Below are 19,185 nucleotides of genomic sequence, written 5' to 3'. Positions count from 1 at the left end.
TTAGATTTATCATTAAATTATTGTTCTTGAGCCATTCAATTATGGTATGTAAAGTGTAATTAATTTCATATTCATAGTCTCTATCATCTTTGCAATCAATTACTACTGTGCTGTCGTCGGCGTAGAGTACCATTGGGTAGTTAATGTGACGAGGAAGGTCATTAATATACAGTAAGAATAAAAGCGGACCCAGCACGCTTCCCTGCGGCACTCCATACACTAAATCTCGTTTATCAGACCTGTAACAAACCTGTCTTTGTGTCTTAAGACATATTTGTGAAAGTTCAGTGTACTGCTCTCTACCACTTAAGTACGATTTCATGAGATTCAATACATTGCCCCGAATGCCATAGGCACTGAGCTTCTTGAGAAGGATTGAATGATCGACGTAGTCAAATGCCTTCGTCATGTCCATATAAATAGCACATACTTGCTCTCCTTCATCCATTTTGACCATAATGGGATGCAATAAATGAAATATGGCCATATTAATGGTTTTTTGCTTGCGAAAGCCTTTTTGCTCTGATGCAAACAGGTTATATTTTTCTAGAAAACCGTATATTGCTTCATAAATAACTTTCTCAAAGATCTTAGAGAAGACTGTGGCAAGGGCAATAGGCCTATAGTTCGCTAGGTTCTTTTTATCACCCTTTTTGTGGAGGGGCTTTACTAAAATACTATATATACTAAAATTACTAAAATACTTAGGTATTTTATCTTGGTTTTCAGTATTAGTAATTAGTTCTTTCACACAACAGTTTAACTGTAAAGTGTAAACTGTTATATAGACCGTAGGTAATATTTGCAGGATTCAAACCATAGCACAAACTTGATTGTAAAGTTTAAAAAAAATATAAATTACTTTCTTTATTTCCTCGAGTCATTATCACAGCAAACTCACTAGCAGACTCATGTATTTCTACTAGACGTCGACGCGAAGTGGCTCGAAGACTTCCGTCGAGCTCTACTCCGCGGCAGCCACGACTACGGGCCCGCGGCCGCCGTCCCGAGCAGCACAACCAGTTCAGCTAAAAGAAAACAGAATGCTTCCGAGGACGCGGTCGCGTCGCGTGAGCTCGGCATCTCTCGGCGGGATCTGCGAGGACCGAAGCCTGGAGACTCGTTTAATGATGCTGAGGTAACTTGTTAAAACAACTTTCTATATTTTATTTTGCTAAACGCGAGCTGCGTACGTCATTCATTACCTTTTCCATCCGGCCCTACGGACGTACGGACCCAATATAACGAACTACAAGGATAGGGTTCCTGAAAAAGTTGATCGCCTGGTTATTTTTTTTTACCTTGAGCGATTTCAAATGTGCCTTTATTAGGCGGTGCACTGTGCCGACTTATAGGTACGGTCGTATTTACAAACAAGGTACGAAATGATATATAAATCAAATTCCATAATTGTAGGTAGGTACTCGAGAGACAGGGATGGAGATACAAGAAATCCTTGCAAGAACCATAAGAGAGCATTCCAGCATGGTGTTCAGGTTTTAGTCAGGGATGCTTAAAATGTGAGCGACTTTGGACGATTTTAAGCATATCATTTTAGAATAGCCCAATCAAATAATGGCCATTCTTATCAGATCGCTAAATAACTATAACATAATATTACCTACTTTGGACTCCTAAATGATCTTTGTCTATGAAGATTTTGTCTTTTCAGCTAGATGGCCCGGATGCGCCCCGAAGAGCTTTTCTAGATAGTTTGTATGAGTTGGAAGATCAACTCAAACCCGTGTATGTCCAGTCCAAACCTAATAGCATTGATCCTTTGAAGGAAAGCAGAAAAAGATGGAACGAACAGATCTCTGAAGAAAAAATATCACAATATATTGAAGAAAATGGAATAAAACGGTACAAGGTGCACATGGACCCTAAAGAGAGGTTTCGAAATAAATTTGTTGGTGTCATTCCTAGGCTGGCCGAAGAATGGGACATTAGAAAACCTCAAAAAGAAACACATGTAGGCGCTTCAGAGGGTAAATATAAACAACATAATAATGAACGAATTGAAGACATGTATCGATATGTAGATAAAATACCGTATGACCAGGGTAAGTACGAAAACCAGAGAAACGATAGACTTTCAAGAAATGAGGAAGAAAATAGGCCGATTAAGTACGGTGACGTTCTTGACGGTACGCAGTTCAGACCTAAAAGTGTGCAAGGTGTTAACATCGAACAATCACAGCAGTACAGTTCTAGCAGTTCTGATGAAAGTGCTAGTTCGGAAACTCAAGAACGAGATGTCTCGGAGTATAAGCAGGAGAGTCTCCGCTCGCGATACGTGGAGGACGGGAGGAGGAACGCAGGAGCGGGATACGGTGAGCGCTTTGCAGCGAGGCGGGATAAGGAGCTGCTGGCGGATAGGATGGCCTCGTCGACCACACCTTGCAGATGCCGGTCAGAACACTCTCCCGTGCTTTAGATCTGATGAATTGAGAAGTTGATTTTGTAGGTGTACTTATTATTTTTACAGAATTTTATTTTACTGCCCTGTTAGTTAATATGTATGTTAGATTAGGACAAATCTTGGAACTTCCTGATATTCGATAATAAATAAGGCTTACTTAATATTATTATCTGAACCTTTTTCTGAGGTATGCCAATAAAGAGTATTCTAACTCTTCTTCTTCTACCTAGCGATGTCCCGGCCTTGGCCAGGGTCCGCTTTCCAGCTTGCTTTCCTCCACTTTGCGCGATCCTGGGCGTCCTCTCGTGTGAGCCCGTTTTCGCTCATATCCGCTTTCACGACATCGAACTATCTATCTATATTATGACGACATCGTGCTAATCTGGTGATGAAGATCAACGATGACTTTATGGCCATTCCTAATCTCTATGGATCAGGTGATAAAACAATACGACCTCGCTGAATTTGGGTTTGTCTTGTTGTGTCTCATTGCGTTCGAGTGCCAAATTACCTTGGCAGAAATGAGTGCCCTTCATCCCTTGGTTAAAAATGTACTATAATTTTTGACAAAAAAAAAATATTTTCCTATAACTACCTTTTCTCGTGTTTTGTAAAATTAATTGTTTGACATATAAATACAAAGTTTGCTACACATTTGTAGTTACAATTTCCCAAAGAACAATAAAATGATCTCGGCCGTATCGGGTACAATATAGCTCGAGTACCCCGTGCAGTCAGCGGCGCGCAGGAAGTGGAGCGCGGGGCAATTAATCGGCATCGTGCCCACTAGCGGCCCGCCTTAAGCGCTTTTGAAGTGCACTCCCATAAATAATCATAATGAAATTATAGTACCTAATTAATATAATACTACTTATTCATAATTAATGTATCTATCGTAAACAAGGCAATAATAGTTAAATAAGTCATTATTATTCATTATAGTTTATAGACAGCCTATGACTATTCGCCTACTGCTATATTTCATACGAAACGCGCCAAGCGGAGCGCTTTGGATTGCGCTCCTATGAAAAAAGATTTAGTACATTGAATCAATAGGAAATTCCATAAGAGCGAAAGAGAAGTTTAGCCACAGTTTCGCACGAAACAGAAGATGTTCTATGAAGAAAGACGTAAAATTGGAGCGGCGGCGGCGCTCCTACTGCTCCTAGTCCGTTTGATCTTGTGCCTTCTCGACGAATGCGCGTGCACTCCGCGCGCCATGTTGTCATATGTTTGCAAACATACCTTTTACCTTAGTATTTTCTAAAGTACGCGCGGGAATGCAATTTTGGTTTTTTAGGGTTCCGTAGCCAAATGGCAAAAAACGGAACCCTTATAGATTCGTCATGTCCGTCTGTCTGTCCGATTCTGTCACAGCCACTTTTTTCCGAAACTATAAGAGCTATACTGTTCAAACTTAGTAAGTGGATGTATTCTATGAACCGCATTAAGATGTTCACACAAAAATAGAAAAAAAAACAATAAATTTTGGGGGTTCCCCATACTTAGAACTGAAACTCAAAAAATCTTTTTTCATCAAACCCATACGTGTGGGGTATCTATGGATAGGTCTTCAAAAATGATATTGAGGTTTCTAATATCATTTTTTTCTAAAACGAATAGTTTGCGCGAGAGACACTTCCAAAGTGGTAAAATGTGTGTCCCCCCCCCCGTAACTTCTAAAATAACTGAATATAAAAACTAAAAAAAATATATGATATACATTGTCATGCAAACTTCCACCGAAAATTGGTTTGAACGAGATCTAGTAAGTAGTTTTTTTTTAATACGTCATCTCCTCCTCTCCTTCTTCCTCGCGTTGTCCCGGCATTTTGCCACGGCTCATGGGAGCCTGGGGTCCGCTTGACAACTAAAATACGTCAATACGTCATAAAATTAAAAAAAAAAATTTTTCATCAAACCCATACGTGTGGGGTATCTATTTATTTATATTTATTTATTAATCATTTATTTCAAATAACAAGGATTCATAATACATGGTTAGTAACAAAATAGTTCATTATCTTATTATCTACGTTAGTATTCTTATATCTAAGATTTTTATATTACTATGGCTATGTACACAAATAAATAAATACTCCATTGCAACAGTGCGCACATCACCCCACTACATTGTAAGAGACACAGCCACTACACAGCATTGTAAGAGATGTGCACACTGCAGCAATGTCGTATATAAGGACAATCAATCCTATCCGCTATCATGGCCAGGATGCGGTTGCGGCTATCCCGCACCCGCCGCACCAGGGACGCGCATTTCTTTCTGATTGTTGCATAAAAGCAGTCAACTCCCGCTTCCGCAAACATCCCTGATGCGCTGCAGAAGCGGGGCAGCCGCATCAGCACCCTGAACGCATTATTATATTGTACGCGTAGGGCGGTGTAAGTTTTTCGAGTGTAGTTTACCCACAGGCTGCTCGTGTAAAAAGATGTGCAATAAGCTTTAAAAAGCGTTTTTTTAACTTCGTTGGAACAACGAGCAAACCTGCGGGCCAACATATTGGCTCTCACCGACAACGCCCTACGCTCCCTTTCTAAATCACTATCGTCTTTAAGACTTGGAGTAAGTATATGCCCCAAATACTTAAATTGCTGCACTCTGTTTAGTGGAGAACCATACAATTTAATCTCCGGTACACTACTAGGCGCTTTATTTCCCCCGCTAAAAACCATGTATTCGGATTTATTTACATTATATAACAACCCATGATTATTGGCAAACTTTTCACAGGTACTCAGCAATTTCCTTAACCCACACACCGAGGGGCTCAGCAGGACCATGTCGTCCGCGTAGCTTATATTATTGACGGCTATGTCGTCCACATGACAGCCAACATGTTGACTGCTAAGCTCCTCGATGAGTGAGTTAATATACACATTAAAAAGCGAGGGTGACGTCAGCCCTCCCTGCCTAACACCGCACTCCAGCCTATACCAATCAGAGTATGTACCTGCCCATCTAACAGCGTTGACCTGGTTTCCATACCAATGTTTGAATATTTGTATTAACTCCCAAGGAACATTAATTTCCTTGAGTTTTTTCCACAAGATATCGTATGAAACCAGATCAAACGCCTTCGACAGGTCAAGGAAACAGGCATAGATAGGTGTTTCTCGATCTGTGTAGTATCTGACGACATGCTTTAAACACAAGATGGCACTATCGGTGGAAAGTCCAGGCCGAAACCCAAATTGGTTGTCGTGCAGCTGCAGGTGTTGTTGCAATCGCGCGTTCAGCAAGCCGTCAAACACTTTAGCTATGGTAGTGGCCAGAGATATTGGCCTGTAGTTACTAGTATTGGACAGATCTCCCGTCTTATTTTTTACAATAGGAACCACTACCGTTCGTATGAGCTCAGGCGGTAAATATGAGTGGCTTACACAGAGGGTATAGAGCATAGCAAGTGTCCTCGCGAGGTGGGGGCCCGCGAACTGGAGGTGCTCGACGCTGAGACCGTCATGACCTGGTGATTTTCCTTTTGAAATAGATTTTATCACTTGTCTGACTTCAGATGCAGTAAAACTTGTTCCCAATATGTCATCACGATTCTCAGGGTCGAGCGCCCCAGCTGCAGGTCCTAAAGGTGACGTAACCTTAAAACAATTTTTAAAAACATTAGCTATGCCTCTTGGGTCACTTACCCCCCCCCACGCTCACCGGAAGGCCGGGTTTACTATTTAACTTCTCGGTACATTTCCAAAACGCACGAAAATCATGATTCGTTTGATGAGTAGCTAAGATGTCCATTTTGATCTGGTCCTGGTGGTTTTGGCACCACCTTAATCGGGACTTAAAAATCTTCCTACTCTCACACATTTGATTGAATATGACACCTTGGGGGGGCCTTCCGTGCAATATCCACGTTTGGAACTTTATACGAGCATCAGTATGGGCTTGGCTGACGTGCCTATTCCAACCGACTATCTGCTTTTTCTTCCTACGCTTGCCTAAAATTCGACTGGCTGCAGCAGATTCACACAAGGCAGACACGATGTTAGTATACATAGTATTAATTATTTTTAAATGTTCAGTTTTGTGACATTTATGATCGGAACATTCTCTGAGGGCTGCCGGGAAATCAATGAGTCTTAGTTTATTATGACATTCTTGCCTATACCTATCAATCTGTTCTTGACTTCTAACCCCCCATAACACCATATTATCCAATTAGTACATCTAGTTGACACTCTAATATCAAGGGAAAGTGGTCCGACCATAACACGTCATACTTAACATACACTTTGATAATAGAACTTAAACAAGATTCTGTCACAACAGCATGGTCCAACCACCTCCTAGAACCATGCGCGTCACTTATAAAAGTGTAGGTATCCGAGTTCAAACCTAATTCCTTCACATCAACACAACTCCATCTCTGATCATCACAAAAACCGATAAGTTCGCTATAAAAAGGTTCGGTAGGATGAGCGTTAAAATCTCCCAAAATATATGCCGACTCAATATTATTATTGTCTATTAAAGAACTCACCGCGCTCAGACAGTCTGTGAAATCGGGAAGATTGCTCGTGCTGTCCGTGGGCATATAAACACTCACCACTAAAAAGTGCCTATCTGTTGACTCCACTTTGATAGCGCATATACGCGGATTATCGCACTGTATCACATTCACGTTACTAAAGGCGCTCGACCGCCACAGAAGTGCCACACCTCCGTACGGCCTACCACGCAACATGCCAGCCGATGTGTCCACTGCTGAAGTACCCGTGGCGGAGAAATCACTATCCATGCAGCTTAGATAGGATAATTCGTCAGGAAGGAGCCATGTCTCCTGCAAGGCTACTATGTCACAAGATTGGCACAGCTCTTTTATACTATCTATTGATCGCTTAACGTTTTTACAATTATAACTTGCCATTCTACACACTATTTTACTCATTATTGTGATTAAGGCCGTTTTCAATATTTTCTTTGTCCGCATATCTATGTCGGAAATGCACAAAGCGCTTAAATATAATATCTCGCGGCCATAAGGTTTTATCTAAAAATAATGAGACCTTATTTTCAGAAACAAAAAACTTGTATGCGTTATGCTCAGTCTGTTTTTTTCGTAATAATTTTCTGCAAATTAATTGTCTCATTTGTTTTTTGTCGCACATAGTCCTGTATGTCCCTTTCGTTGGCCTCCTTATGAACATTAGATATAAAAATGGGCACTTTCTTTTCGGCAGCTCTAAATTTACATTCTGCGTCACGGGCTATGCCCCTTAACCCTGCATAACGATAATTAGTTTTATATTTTTTTCGTCGTTCTACAGTTATCCAGGGGTCCCCGTTTTCGTTTTCCTTATTTTGCTGACCGCGCGTTATCTCCGGTGCATTGCACTGCCGATCAGCTGTGCCGGCCGGACAGTTTTCTATCTCGGTCACGATGACGTCACTCCCGGCCGTTGCTAACAGCGGTGAGCCGGGCGGACTACGCGTAACATGTTTTTGTTCGACGGTAGCTATAAAACTCTCCGATGGTTCCAGTTCATTTCGAGTATGTGACGCTGATAAAGAATTTGTAATGGGGGCTTGGATGGAATTGTCCAGCAAAGCATCATTAAAATGCGACATGCCCATAGGGCCACTATCTAAAAAGGCGGCACCACGCTTATTTAAATTTACATTGCATATTGAGCCGCTTAGCGAAGTTTGTTTCATGTTAAGTATCTCGGCACGTACCTCCTCAAGCTGTTGTATACGAACGTAGTTAGACTTTACTTCATTGAGCTCCGATTTAAATAACGTAAGGTCTTTTATTAGTTTCGTGACATCTATATGGTCAAACGTCACTGGAGGTAGTTTTTCTAAATTTCTGGCCACAAACACCGGCAAAACTTCAGGATCAGTTTTAATATTAGATTGACAATATCTTCCAGATCACGCTGCTCCTGTCCTTTATTTTTACGCACTATTTTTCGTATATCCGTTGGTAACGATTCAAATAATAACGCCTTTGACGTTTTTATTTCTTCAGTGGTGAACGCAGACACACATATTTTAATTAAGGTGCCCCTGTCTATCACTGAGATTTTATTTTGGATGTAAGATAACATTTCGTCTATTACGATATTGCACTGATTGCACTTCACTAACGATGTCATTTTTGTTTTTTACGGACAATAACTGCCGCAAACGTAAAACCGCCCGGCACGATCGAATGCGCGCGCGCGACTCCTATGGGTAGGTATTCAAAAATGATATTTAGGTTCCTAATATCATTTTTTTCTAAACTGAATAGTTTTGCGCGAGAGACACTTCTAAAGTGAAAAAATGTGTGTCCCCCCCCCCCTGTAACTTCTAAAATAACAGAATGAAAAATCTAAAAAAAATATATGATATACATTACCATGCAAACTTCCACCGAAAATTGGTTTGAATGAGATCTAGTGAGTAGTTTTTTTTTAATACGTCAAAAAATTAAAAAAAAATTTTTTTCATCAAACCCATACGTGTGGGGTATCTATGGATAGGTCTTCAAAAATGATATTTAGGTTCCTAATATAATTTTTTTCTAAACTGAATAGTTTGCGCGAGAGACACTTCCAAAGTGGTAAAATGTGTGTCCAAAGTGGTAAAATGTTGAACAAGATCTAGCAAGTAGATTTTTTTTAATACGTCTCAAATGGTACGGAACCCTTCATGCGCGAGTCCGACTCGCACTTGGCCGCTTTTTTCATTCTAAATTATTTGACAAGAAATAAAAAAGTGAGTGCACATAAGTTGTTAGTGGTAAAGTGATTAAAAATGAATTAATATAACGTGACATTCATAAAATAATGTGAAAAAACTTTACAAAATCGACTCGAGTTAGATACAAAAAGACGACCTTAAACTTTTGTAAAAATGTTTGGACCGAAATCGGGAAAAATGATGTGTTAACAATTTATTTATTTTTATAATTTATTTCCATGAAATAGAAAAACATTCATAATCTCGAAACCATTTGTTAAATGAACTGCAGTTGACGTCTATCGGTCGTCAAGATATTCGTAAAACATTAAATTCCATTGCGCATACTTATCCAAAATCTATAAGAGAGTTCAATGACCGGGTGGACAAAAACCGATATCTATAGATATTTTGCGACGGTAAATAAATTGGGTAATTTTAGTTTTTTTCTTTAATGTAAGTGAACACCCGTAATATATAGTCACCGGCCGCCGCTGATCGTGCCGCCTGTGCCCGCCGGCTCTGCCAAGAGCGAAACGACGGAGAAGAAGAGACCTACTAGCATGAGTGTTTAGGACGTGCTACTTTTACGCATGCTTTTTAGTGGCAAATAGCAAATATAAATAGTTTATAAACATGCTCATAAGCACGCTTATTAGCATGCTATTGGAGAGCACGTGGAACAGTACCTTTAGACGGTTCGAGAACTTGCATGCAAAATCCCTCTTACTCACCACTCGGGTGCCAACACCAGCAACCCAGAAAATTAATCATATGCTAATGTTAAAGTAGTCATATATTGTCGAATGTGTTCGGTACGTCTGGAGGGAGCTTCGGCAGGTGTTTGTGTTCCTCACTGAAAATCGACCTGTCGTCCGACTCGGGTTCAAACTCCTCCATAAATCCGTCTTCGTCTCTCAACAACGGAGGCGGCGATAGCGTCGTCGTTTCCTGTTTATTTATTTATGAAATAATTAATAAGAGTACAGCTGGATACATTTTGATTTATCAAAAGAAGAGTTAAGGTTGAATAGTAGTTACATGTGCTCAAGAACCGACGGCCGATAAGGAAGTCTGCTTCTTACGCGTTCACTGACAACAGTAGGTACGTAAATTTTTGGAGTTAACAACGCTTAGCTGCAGTGCACTGTCAGCGAAAGTATTAAGTAGGTACAGACCGCGTACAAATGCAATGCATTCTGTAGTTATGTGGAGTAATGAAAAACGTAAGACAGTGAGCAGGGACTGCAGGGAAGCTAAAAGGTTGAGCTCAATTTTTTTTTTACAAAGTAGACTTACTTCTTATGGTGTTGCGTGTGCCTACGGGCGACGGCGCTTACCATCAGGCGATTCGTCTGCTCGTTTGCCTCCTAAGGACGCTTTCAATGGCATGGCATGGAAAAGGCCGGTAAAACTTGGATCCCATTTAAAAATACTAAAGAATGATTATTAAAGATTGGTTTGGTAGTGTAGTGACCTGCGAGTATGTAATGACTTACGGTTAAATGCCATAACAGGCCATGCATCACGAACGTCCTTCGTGTGATCGGCTTCACGTAGCCCTTCGCTTCGGAAATTTGCGGAACTCTCTCCTCGGAGAAGTCAGTTGTCACCTACGTGTTATTATTAGTAAATTTTTAACAGCCATTAACAAAACCTTGTCATGTAGAAAATAATGTAATATTATTGATCTCATTCATAGTAAATGGAGATTTATCACGTCCACTTGTGAGACTGGATAGGATTGTCACTACGTCTACTACGTCTAGCTGGATTTTTCGAACTACATGCACTTGAACTTGAATATTTATTTTAGGATTAGGTATTACAGCAGACCAAATACGGGAACGCTAGGGTGTGATAACAAATGATAGGATTTCTGAGGCCTATGAACTCTACCTGGCGCTGACTGGGGCTCCTCCCGCTGCGTAATTGCGGCGGTACCAGCGGCCCGAACTGCTCTAGAGACGGCGGTTGGTTGCGGTCTCGTCCATGAGCGCCTAGCCAGCTGTCGAATAGCTGAAAACAATCAAGTCCCAAGATGAACTATCTTTTAATTAGTAGGTTTATCTAGATCTGAAAACTGTGGCGCCGGTGCATGCAGTGTGCGAACGTTTAGCGACTGTTTCACAAATGATCCAAAAATACTGCGCTAGCGACGGATTCAGGCTTCTACCTGATCCACGTAGGAGAAGAGAAATTGAGAAACACTTTCTGAATGTGTTGTCATGTCATGTTCTATATTCTTCTGAATTGAAGACTATAAATAGTAGGGTAACACGCCTTGTAAGTATGTGTCCCTAATATCGGTCACCAAATTTTTATACTCATTTTTATAGTACTTTACCAATATTAGGAAGTCAGTTGCATCAGGTTGGGTACTCTACCTTGTTGCTCTTTGTAGAGGATTCGATATCTCGCAGCGGTGCAGGCTGCGTTTGAACCCTCGTCGTTGTGGAGAATTGCATAGGCTTTAGCCTTCGTTGTGGGTACGGGCCCATAGCGGTTGGCACTGGCTGTCCATACCTGGCGTTCAATGGTCTGAGCCCTTGCTGAAAGCCTAGTAGATAGCTGGGCTGTGTTGGCACTGGTAGTCCATACCATGGGTTCAATGGTCTATATCCCCCGTTTTGTTGAAGCCCTGGATAGAAACCCGAGTTCTGCATCCCTGGTATATTTGGTTCTAACGCGTGAGATCTGTAAGCTAAACCATCTAGAATGCCTTGTCCACGTGGTGTTAGATATTCCAAACTTTCTTCTCTGGGAAATTCTTGACCTTGGTATCTTGGTATTTGAGGAGGTGACAAATTGTGGCCTTTTAGGTCCGCTAGCGGTGGATAGGGACCTAGAGGAGGGTCCTGTCCGAATAAATCTTTATTTTCTTTTTCCTTTTGAGAGTTTTCGGGTGGTGGAAGTTGAAAGTGTGCTCTACGAGCTTGGAATGCCGGGTTCCTTCTTGCTGGGTATGGCGCTGTTGGTAGTTGGATCCCGTGCGGTACATACCGGACTTGCAGCTCCTGGGGGTCCGGGCGAGGTAGAGAAGCGTTCTCTGAAAGCGAAAATGTTTTGAAAGGAGAAAACGTTAATAATAGGTAACGTCATAACGTCATGAACAAATTATAAGAGCGGCTGACCATCACGCCGCGGTATTCAAGGTTATCGTGATACCGTGATAATGACAGTAGCTGTCTCTTTTAATCGCGCGACATACCAAGTGATATTTGCACTATCACAACGATAATTGAACGAAAACTTTTTCTAACAAACAAATATTCTGGACGAGCTGGAATTGATTACCTAGCACTATTTAAAGAAAACTTTACCGCAGCAGGCGTCAGCAGCGGCCACAAGAATCAGCATTGACCAGAACATTCAAACCAAAATTACGACTTTTTAAAATTTATTCACAACTTCAACATAGTTCGTTGCTAAAGGCCAATTCCTGACCATGCAATAAGGCACCGGTGTAACATTAGTACTGTCACCGGATTGCCGCGTTGACGAGTCAGGCAAGGCCAAAGAGGGTCTGGGAATTACAAATGAAACAAAACAATTTGCGCTGTTGCCAAAAGTTAGTTGGCTATCACGCTACGAGTCGTAAACGCGCTATCGAATCGGTAACCAATGAGCAATCATTTTGCAATCCCTACCAATATTATAAACGCGAAAGTAACTCCGTCCGTCTGTTACCTCTTCATGCTAAACCTGTGAACCGTCATTTAGATGTAATGTGGCATGGAGATAGTTTCAGGCCCGAGTATGGAGTATGGTACATGGAATATTTTTTATCAATCATCATCATTCCACGCAGATGAAGTCGCGAGCAGAAGCTAGTGGACTCCGTATATTTAGTGGTTCGGTGAGTTGTAGACCTTCCAAATATCCATGCGTCCGCAAGTCCGCATCATTATCCGTATATTTAGTGGTTCGGTGAGTTTTAGACCTTCCAAATATCCATGCGTCCGCAAGTCCGCATCATTATGAACAATTACCAAAAGCTGCATCGAAAAAAATCTATACCTACGTAGGTATAGGTATACTCGTATTTACGATCGAACCTGCTGAATTGATGACGGACCGCAAATACATTGTAAGTTAGGTGAGACATATAAGGCCCGGCGCGGCGGGTAACAAGGCCCAGCATTCAGAAATATAAGTTGCACTAGTATGATTTATTCAACACATCACGCACATATAGAAGTAGCAAATATAACGACCTGGACCCTATTTCACCAAACTGACAAGTGTCGGCGACATATGTCGGCCGACAATTCGACATATGTCAAGTGACAGGTGACAAGTTCATAGTAAAGTTGTGACATGTCGCGGACATATGTTTGGTGAAACAGAGGTAATTTTTCTATGTTGACATATTTGTAGAAATGTCGGTAATGTATAACTCTAAAGTTAAAAATAATTAAAAACTGTTATTACTGTCGAAATGTATATTTTTGCGGTCCTTAATACCAAGTGTTCAATAAGGCCCAAAATAGTACTTTTAATAATATAAGTAATATTTTTATAACTATATTGATATATTGACGACCAGTCTGGCCTAGTGGGTAGTGACCCTGTCTATGAAGCCGATGGTCCTGGGTTCGAATCCAGGTAAGGGCATTTTTATTTGTGTGATGAACACAGATATTTGTTCCTGACTTATGGATGTTTTCTATGTATTTATAAGTATTTGTATATTATAAATATCGACAACACAAGCCTTCTTGAGCTTACCGTGGGACTTAGTCAATTTGTGTAAGAATGTATATTTATTTATATGGAAAAAACTTAATTAAATGAGAAACCACTATTGAGTGATTTTTACATAATATCATCATTATTTTTTAAAATATTTCATTTTAAATTAAGGTGTGCCTTATATGCCTTATTTACCTTACACCGAACTGCAAAAGCACTTTAGCAGCTGCGTGTACCTACCTAATGTAACATTATGGAAAATAAATAAATTATGACTCGATAACCCAACACGTTCTGTGTATTATATGTCACGTCCCAAATGTACTTGTGACAGTAGTCAGCAGCAGAAGTAGCGAAGAAGCGTTTTGTGATCGCGAACTTACTGATAATGATTTCCGTAGAAAACGAAGCGTCGGGCACCTCAGCCCGAACTTGTCCCAGGACATATAAATACCTCCCCTGATCCATTTAAAAACCCACCTTGTATATTCGAGCTAGCGAAGCAACAAATTACTTTTTACTCATCGCCCAACTTCAGCCTGCAAACTAATTGAAAGTAATAAAGTTAGATTACTTAGTCTTACTTAGGTACAGCTACCTGAGACATGTTAGGATATTCTCAACATTCTATAGCATAGAGAATAATTATTACGTTTTAACCCCGAAATGCAAAGTGTAGTAGGTTGGTTGCAGCCTACACAACAAAAACATCTAATTTTATACAAAATTAGACAAAATCTATTTGCTCCTGTATATTATTTCAATAGTAAAACTAATCCATTTCCGATATTTAACTTAAATTACGCTTTATTTTAATGAACTAAAATTACATTTGTTTAAGACGGAATGTCGGAAAACTTGGAAACACCTAGAAGTTCGAGTTTTTTTTAGATGTGATTTTGGGCGTTTTGTTCGTGGTTTGTCATTATTTTATATTTAAAAACATTATAATCGGTATATCACAAATAGTGTACCTTTTTGATGGTATAAAGATTTTGCATGATATCACGTAGTAGGTACAACTTATTATTAACAAGTAAGCCTTGGATGTTGTATGGAGTGTGTACTCGTACTCTAAGATTACTTATTTCTCTATGGTCTAGAGAAACACAAGCATTACCATTATAGATTATGGTTAAAGTAATATATTAACCATAAGTCTGTACCGTCAAGGTATTAAATATCGACACGGACAAAGTGCCAAAATATGTACACACTACTTTAATATATGGGCTAGAAGGTCGTGTATATCTTAACTAAATACGTAAATCTATACCACCCATTAAATAGTTATCGTTCAATAGAAAATTTCAATTCAAACAAGATTTGATGGTATAGGGCACACTCTAGCTGCCGCAGTACTCCAAGGGATATATCAGACATTCGACATCCAATCGAACGGTGTGAAAACGCACTTAGGTAGGTATGTACGAAACAACACAACAATATGAACCTTAAAATACGAACTCGAACCAGACAGAGTTAAAGCGCTATAAAGAAGCATAGATTTAGGGACCGAGGCATTTATTACAAGACCTGCTGGGAGGGGAGGGGGCGGCCGCTTGTCCCGCCGGACAAAACCTCCATTAGCGGCTGTAAGATTGCAGTCTTATTGCCGGTTCGAAAAATAAAGAATATTAACGTTAACCCCTGATTCGTAGAGATTACTGGAAGCGGCAGCATAGTCAGAAGTTGCTAAACGGGCAGTTGTGCTCAAAATTCTCTTGACACGATTTTATTTTTAAGAGAATAAGAGCGTTCTCATATTGTCCGATTCGATATCTGATGTCAGACGCAAAGAAGCAAAAAGTGTGTTTTTGATTTTATTAATATATTAAATTATTGCTTCCTGTCTAAAAGAAAGAGATAGTACAAAAAATAAAAGGACTAATTGTTTTGCTGATGAGTGCTATTATTTAAACATAAAAGTTACTTTCGAAAGTATAAAGGACACTATGGAGGAGTTTCCTTGATCTGCGTGCCCTACTGTTCTTTTAAACCCACCTCATCTTACAAACCAACATTGAATGCATAAAATACGAACTAACAAAGAGGTGCTTAACGCTGACCCGCGTAATGTACGATGTGAATTCGTGAAACTGCTAATATACAATCATTAGTTAATGGAAGCAACATGCAGAGTGTTGGGGCCAATTCTGTTCTAGCAATTTGATGTGGTCTTCATCTTATTTTGATACGTCAACCGTGGGCACCAATCAGTGTTAGGGGTTTTTGCACATTGTCATATCGGATGAACGGTCACAATGTCCTGCCGCGGTGTGTACTGGGGCGCGCCGGCACTGCTTCAGCGACACACTGCAGCTAAAAGTATAGCTGCAGTGTGTCGTAACACACAAACAAAAAATATCGGTCAGACATGTCTAATATTACCGGAAGTGTCTATCCGATATCGGATGTCGGGTGACCCCTATGGGAATGACAGATGTTAGAGAGTGCCTTGTGGCATGAAGTCCGCCTTTTTTGCCACGCAGATTTATTAAACTAATAAATAAATACGAGAAAAAAACATTTATTACACATTTTACTTCTATCATATCCGATAACTGATATCGGATCGGACAATGTGAGAAGGCAATGACAGGAGGAGATGAGATTGGTGGCTTCGAATTGCAATCAGCGGTCGCACTTAGTGATGCGCAAGACTCAAGGAATGGCAGCGACGGCAATGCGAGATGACTCAAGATCGTATCAAAACGAGATGAAAACTATATCGAATTGTTAAATCAGAGTCAGCCTCTTTTTGCCATTTTGCTAAAAACGGGCCATTGGATGAATAATAAATTGGCCCGTATTTAGGCCAAATATGTAATGGACTTATTATTTGATGTTCAGTACCCCTAGTGTAAATAATTTCGATTTCGAAACGTGACGTACGCGTTTGCGTTTAGTCTCATTTTGTATGTGATTTAGAAAGAGCGCGCCAAGCGGGACGTTTTGGAAACTCAAAATCCTATACAAAATGACACTTAACGCAAACGCGTTCGTCACGTTATGATGTCGATAAAACTTACACTAGGGGTACTGATAATAGTTAATAACGCAATGCGCTACATTCACGCAGCTTATGTTTGTTGCCTACAAAGTGGTTTCTGGAAATAAATATAATTTTGTGGTAGTATATCTAGTATATATACACCACAAAAGCGAAGCTCATTATCGTGTACCTACATTTAATAAAAATAAACATACGCCAATAAAACGATATCACTCACCTATTCCCGTTTCCCCTGAAACCATATTATTTAAATGTATCAATATTGAATTCAGATTGACGTCAGTATATGCAATCGCATCATTTGATAGCCGGTTTCTAGGGAATTAATCAAATACAACACTTCCACGAATCCTAATAACAGTGTGGAATTATCGTGCATAATACCATTGTCACGGCTAATTGGACACCTACCTACATGAAGAGTGGTTCAAGCTAGTTAATATGAAGTTGGTGCGACAGAGTAATAAATAAGGCTTATATAAAGCAAAAGTCATTATTATTGCCTTATGCTCAACTGTTTCAACTGTAACTGTTTTTTTTTTAAACCTGAGCCCATTTGCTTAAGTTCTAGTTTTTACATAACCTACTCTCACTACCATCAAACTTACTAACTAGTCTAGTTTCTACAGAACGTTTATATTATAAGTTCTTTGTTAAATATTACCCATCGGCATATTTCGAAACAGGATTGTAAAACACAGGATTGTAAAACACAACCATCAAATCAAAATGTGAAAATTTGAATCCATGGAATCTGATTTTGCTGCTTGATTTAAAATGATGACTAATAAGTAGTTGTATGCACGGAGGGCAATTCAAACTTATATTCCGATATCAAAATAATGTACTTAATATATGTTAGTTATGAATTACATCATTTTTATTTTATTTATTATTTTGTAAGTTCGAATTGGCCTCCTGAGTCCTGGGCCACTTCTAGTTCTAAGTAGGTAATTCCAGGTCGCTCGGAATACTCTATACAACTGCCATTTGTAGATTGGTTGCCGTCACATTTATTCCACAATCAGTCGCTAAACGACTAGGTACTGAGCGGCGACCCGAGGGTCGATGGACAAAGGCCAGGCTCTATACATACATAGCGGTTACAATATAGGAAACAAAACAGCTCTGCACGACAGGCATTTTGTACCTATGACAGTGCACTGCACACCTACAGCAATGTACTTTCGATCGAAATCTATTTCAAAGGCTGTCAGACCAATTGGAACGTACACTGATATCAGAATGACATCAAAATTTTGTCATCCAGTTATCGTGAATTTCGCTCTTACAACCGGCGCGGGCGAGCTGCACGTTAACTAAACAACATCATTCAGATATCATTCTGATGTCAGTGTACGTTCGAATTGGCCTAAGTATCACTTTATTTAAATAATCATACTCCTAAATGCATTTTTTAAATTGTTTCATTAAGGCCCATTTAGATAGTGCGAGTTTCTCGCAAGTTTCAGGCCAAGAAATCGTACGAGTATGGAATTATCGTATGCAGTAAATGTACATTCATGCGAGAAATAAAAACTCGCCTACGATTATGTGATTGTTGGGCGCAGGTCGTTATAAAGGAAACACCAACCAAAACCGCGCCAAAACCGTAATAAGTTACATTTGAATTAGTTTCCATGTCGCAAGTACAGTCACATTTGAAAACATCGACACGATCGAAGTGCCAAAAATATGTATACACAACCTTCTGGCCCATATATAAGAGTAGTGTATACATATTTTTGGCACCATGTCCGTATCGATATTTTCAGACGTGACCGTACAGTCACTGGCGATAAATTAACATTTTTCTTTCGCAATGCGAAGCGCGCTTAAAATATTTGACATGCACCTATGTATTTGTATTTGTAGGGTAATAACACTAATAACATCGAGTCAAATAGGTTTATGCGTTTTATAATACAGCAGGTACAGTCAGCATCAAAAGTAGCGGATCAAATAACGTTTCATAAGTACATTCTGTAACAGCTTAACGAAAAGTGATGTCTTTAATAAAGAACCACTAAGACTGTAAAAAATATACTTTTGAGCGCGAATTTTAGAAATTTATCTATATTTCGAAAAGTTATCCGGAATGTCAGATAATTTTGGCGCGTTGTTTCATCCGCTACTTTTGATGCTGACTGTACCTACCTACTTAGCAACTCTCATTACTACGCTTCTAATTCAAAGCGTATTTAACCTTTAAAGTCTGTAAAATTCTTTTAATCACAAACATCAAAGACGAGTTAAAATGTAAATTATAACAAGATCCCATTATTTCATGACAATACTGGCTTCGTCATTAAAATCGGGAACGCAGAGAACCGGAGCAGCCTTCTAACCTTTGAA

The 19,185-nt window shown here is 39.8% G+C and overlaps 2 protein-coding genes and 1 pseudogene across 2 annotated transcripts; 1 reads left to right on the top strand and 2 right to left on the bottom strand.

Moving 5' to 3' along the window:
- Positions 1 to 748: 748 nt before the first annotated feature.
- LOC133531008 (uncharacterized) lies at positions 749 to 3,076 on the top strand. The gene is made up of 2 exons (XM_061869084.1): positions 749 to 1,138; positions 1,673 to 3,076. The coding sequence occupies exon 2, from the start codon at positions 1,877 to 1,879 to the stop codon at positions 2,435 to 2,437; it is 561 nt and encodes a 186-aa protein (XP_061725068.1). The 5' UTR covers positions 749 to 1,138; positions 1,673 to 1,876; the 3' UTR covers positions 2,438 to 3,076.
- Positions 3,077 to 7,496: 4,420 nt separating this feature from the next.
- Positions 7,497 to 8,725, bottom strand: LOC133531007 (uncharacterized; annotated as a pseudogene).
- Positions 8,726 to 9,897: 1,172 nt separating this feature from the next.
- LOC133531006 (uncharacterized) lies at positions 9,898 to 13,646 on the bottom strand. Its single transcript, XM_061869082.1, has 5 exons — positions 12,443 to 13,646; positions 11,507 to 12,168; positions 11,019 to 11,138; positions 10,619 to 10,732; positions 9,898 to 10,070 (listed from the first exon to the last, which is right to left on the bottom strand). The coding sequence occupies exons 1-5, from the start codon at positions 12,489 to 12,491 to the stop codon at positions 9,912 to 9,914; spliced, it is 1,104 nt and encodes a 367-aa protein (XP_061725066.1). The 5' UTR covers positions 12,492 to 13,646; the 3' UTR covers positions 9,898 to 9,911.
- Between the last annotated feature and the right edge of the window lie 5,539 nt (positions 13,647 to 19,185).

Source organism: Cydia pomonella, chromosome 24, assembly GCF_033807575.1.
Source record: "Cydia pomonella isolate Wapato2018A chromosome 24, ilCydPomo1, whole genome shotgun sequence".
Taxonomy (NCBI): domain Eukaryota; kingdom Metazoa; phylum Arthropoda; class Insecta; order Lepidoptera; family Tortricidae; genus Cydia; species Cydia pomonella.
Note: the sequence above shows the minus strand (reverse complement) of the source record. Positions and strands in the feature narration are given on the sequence as shown.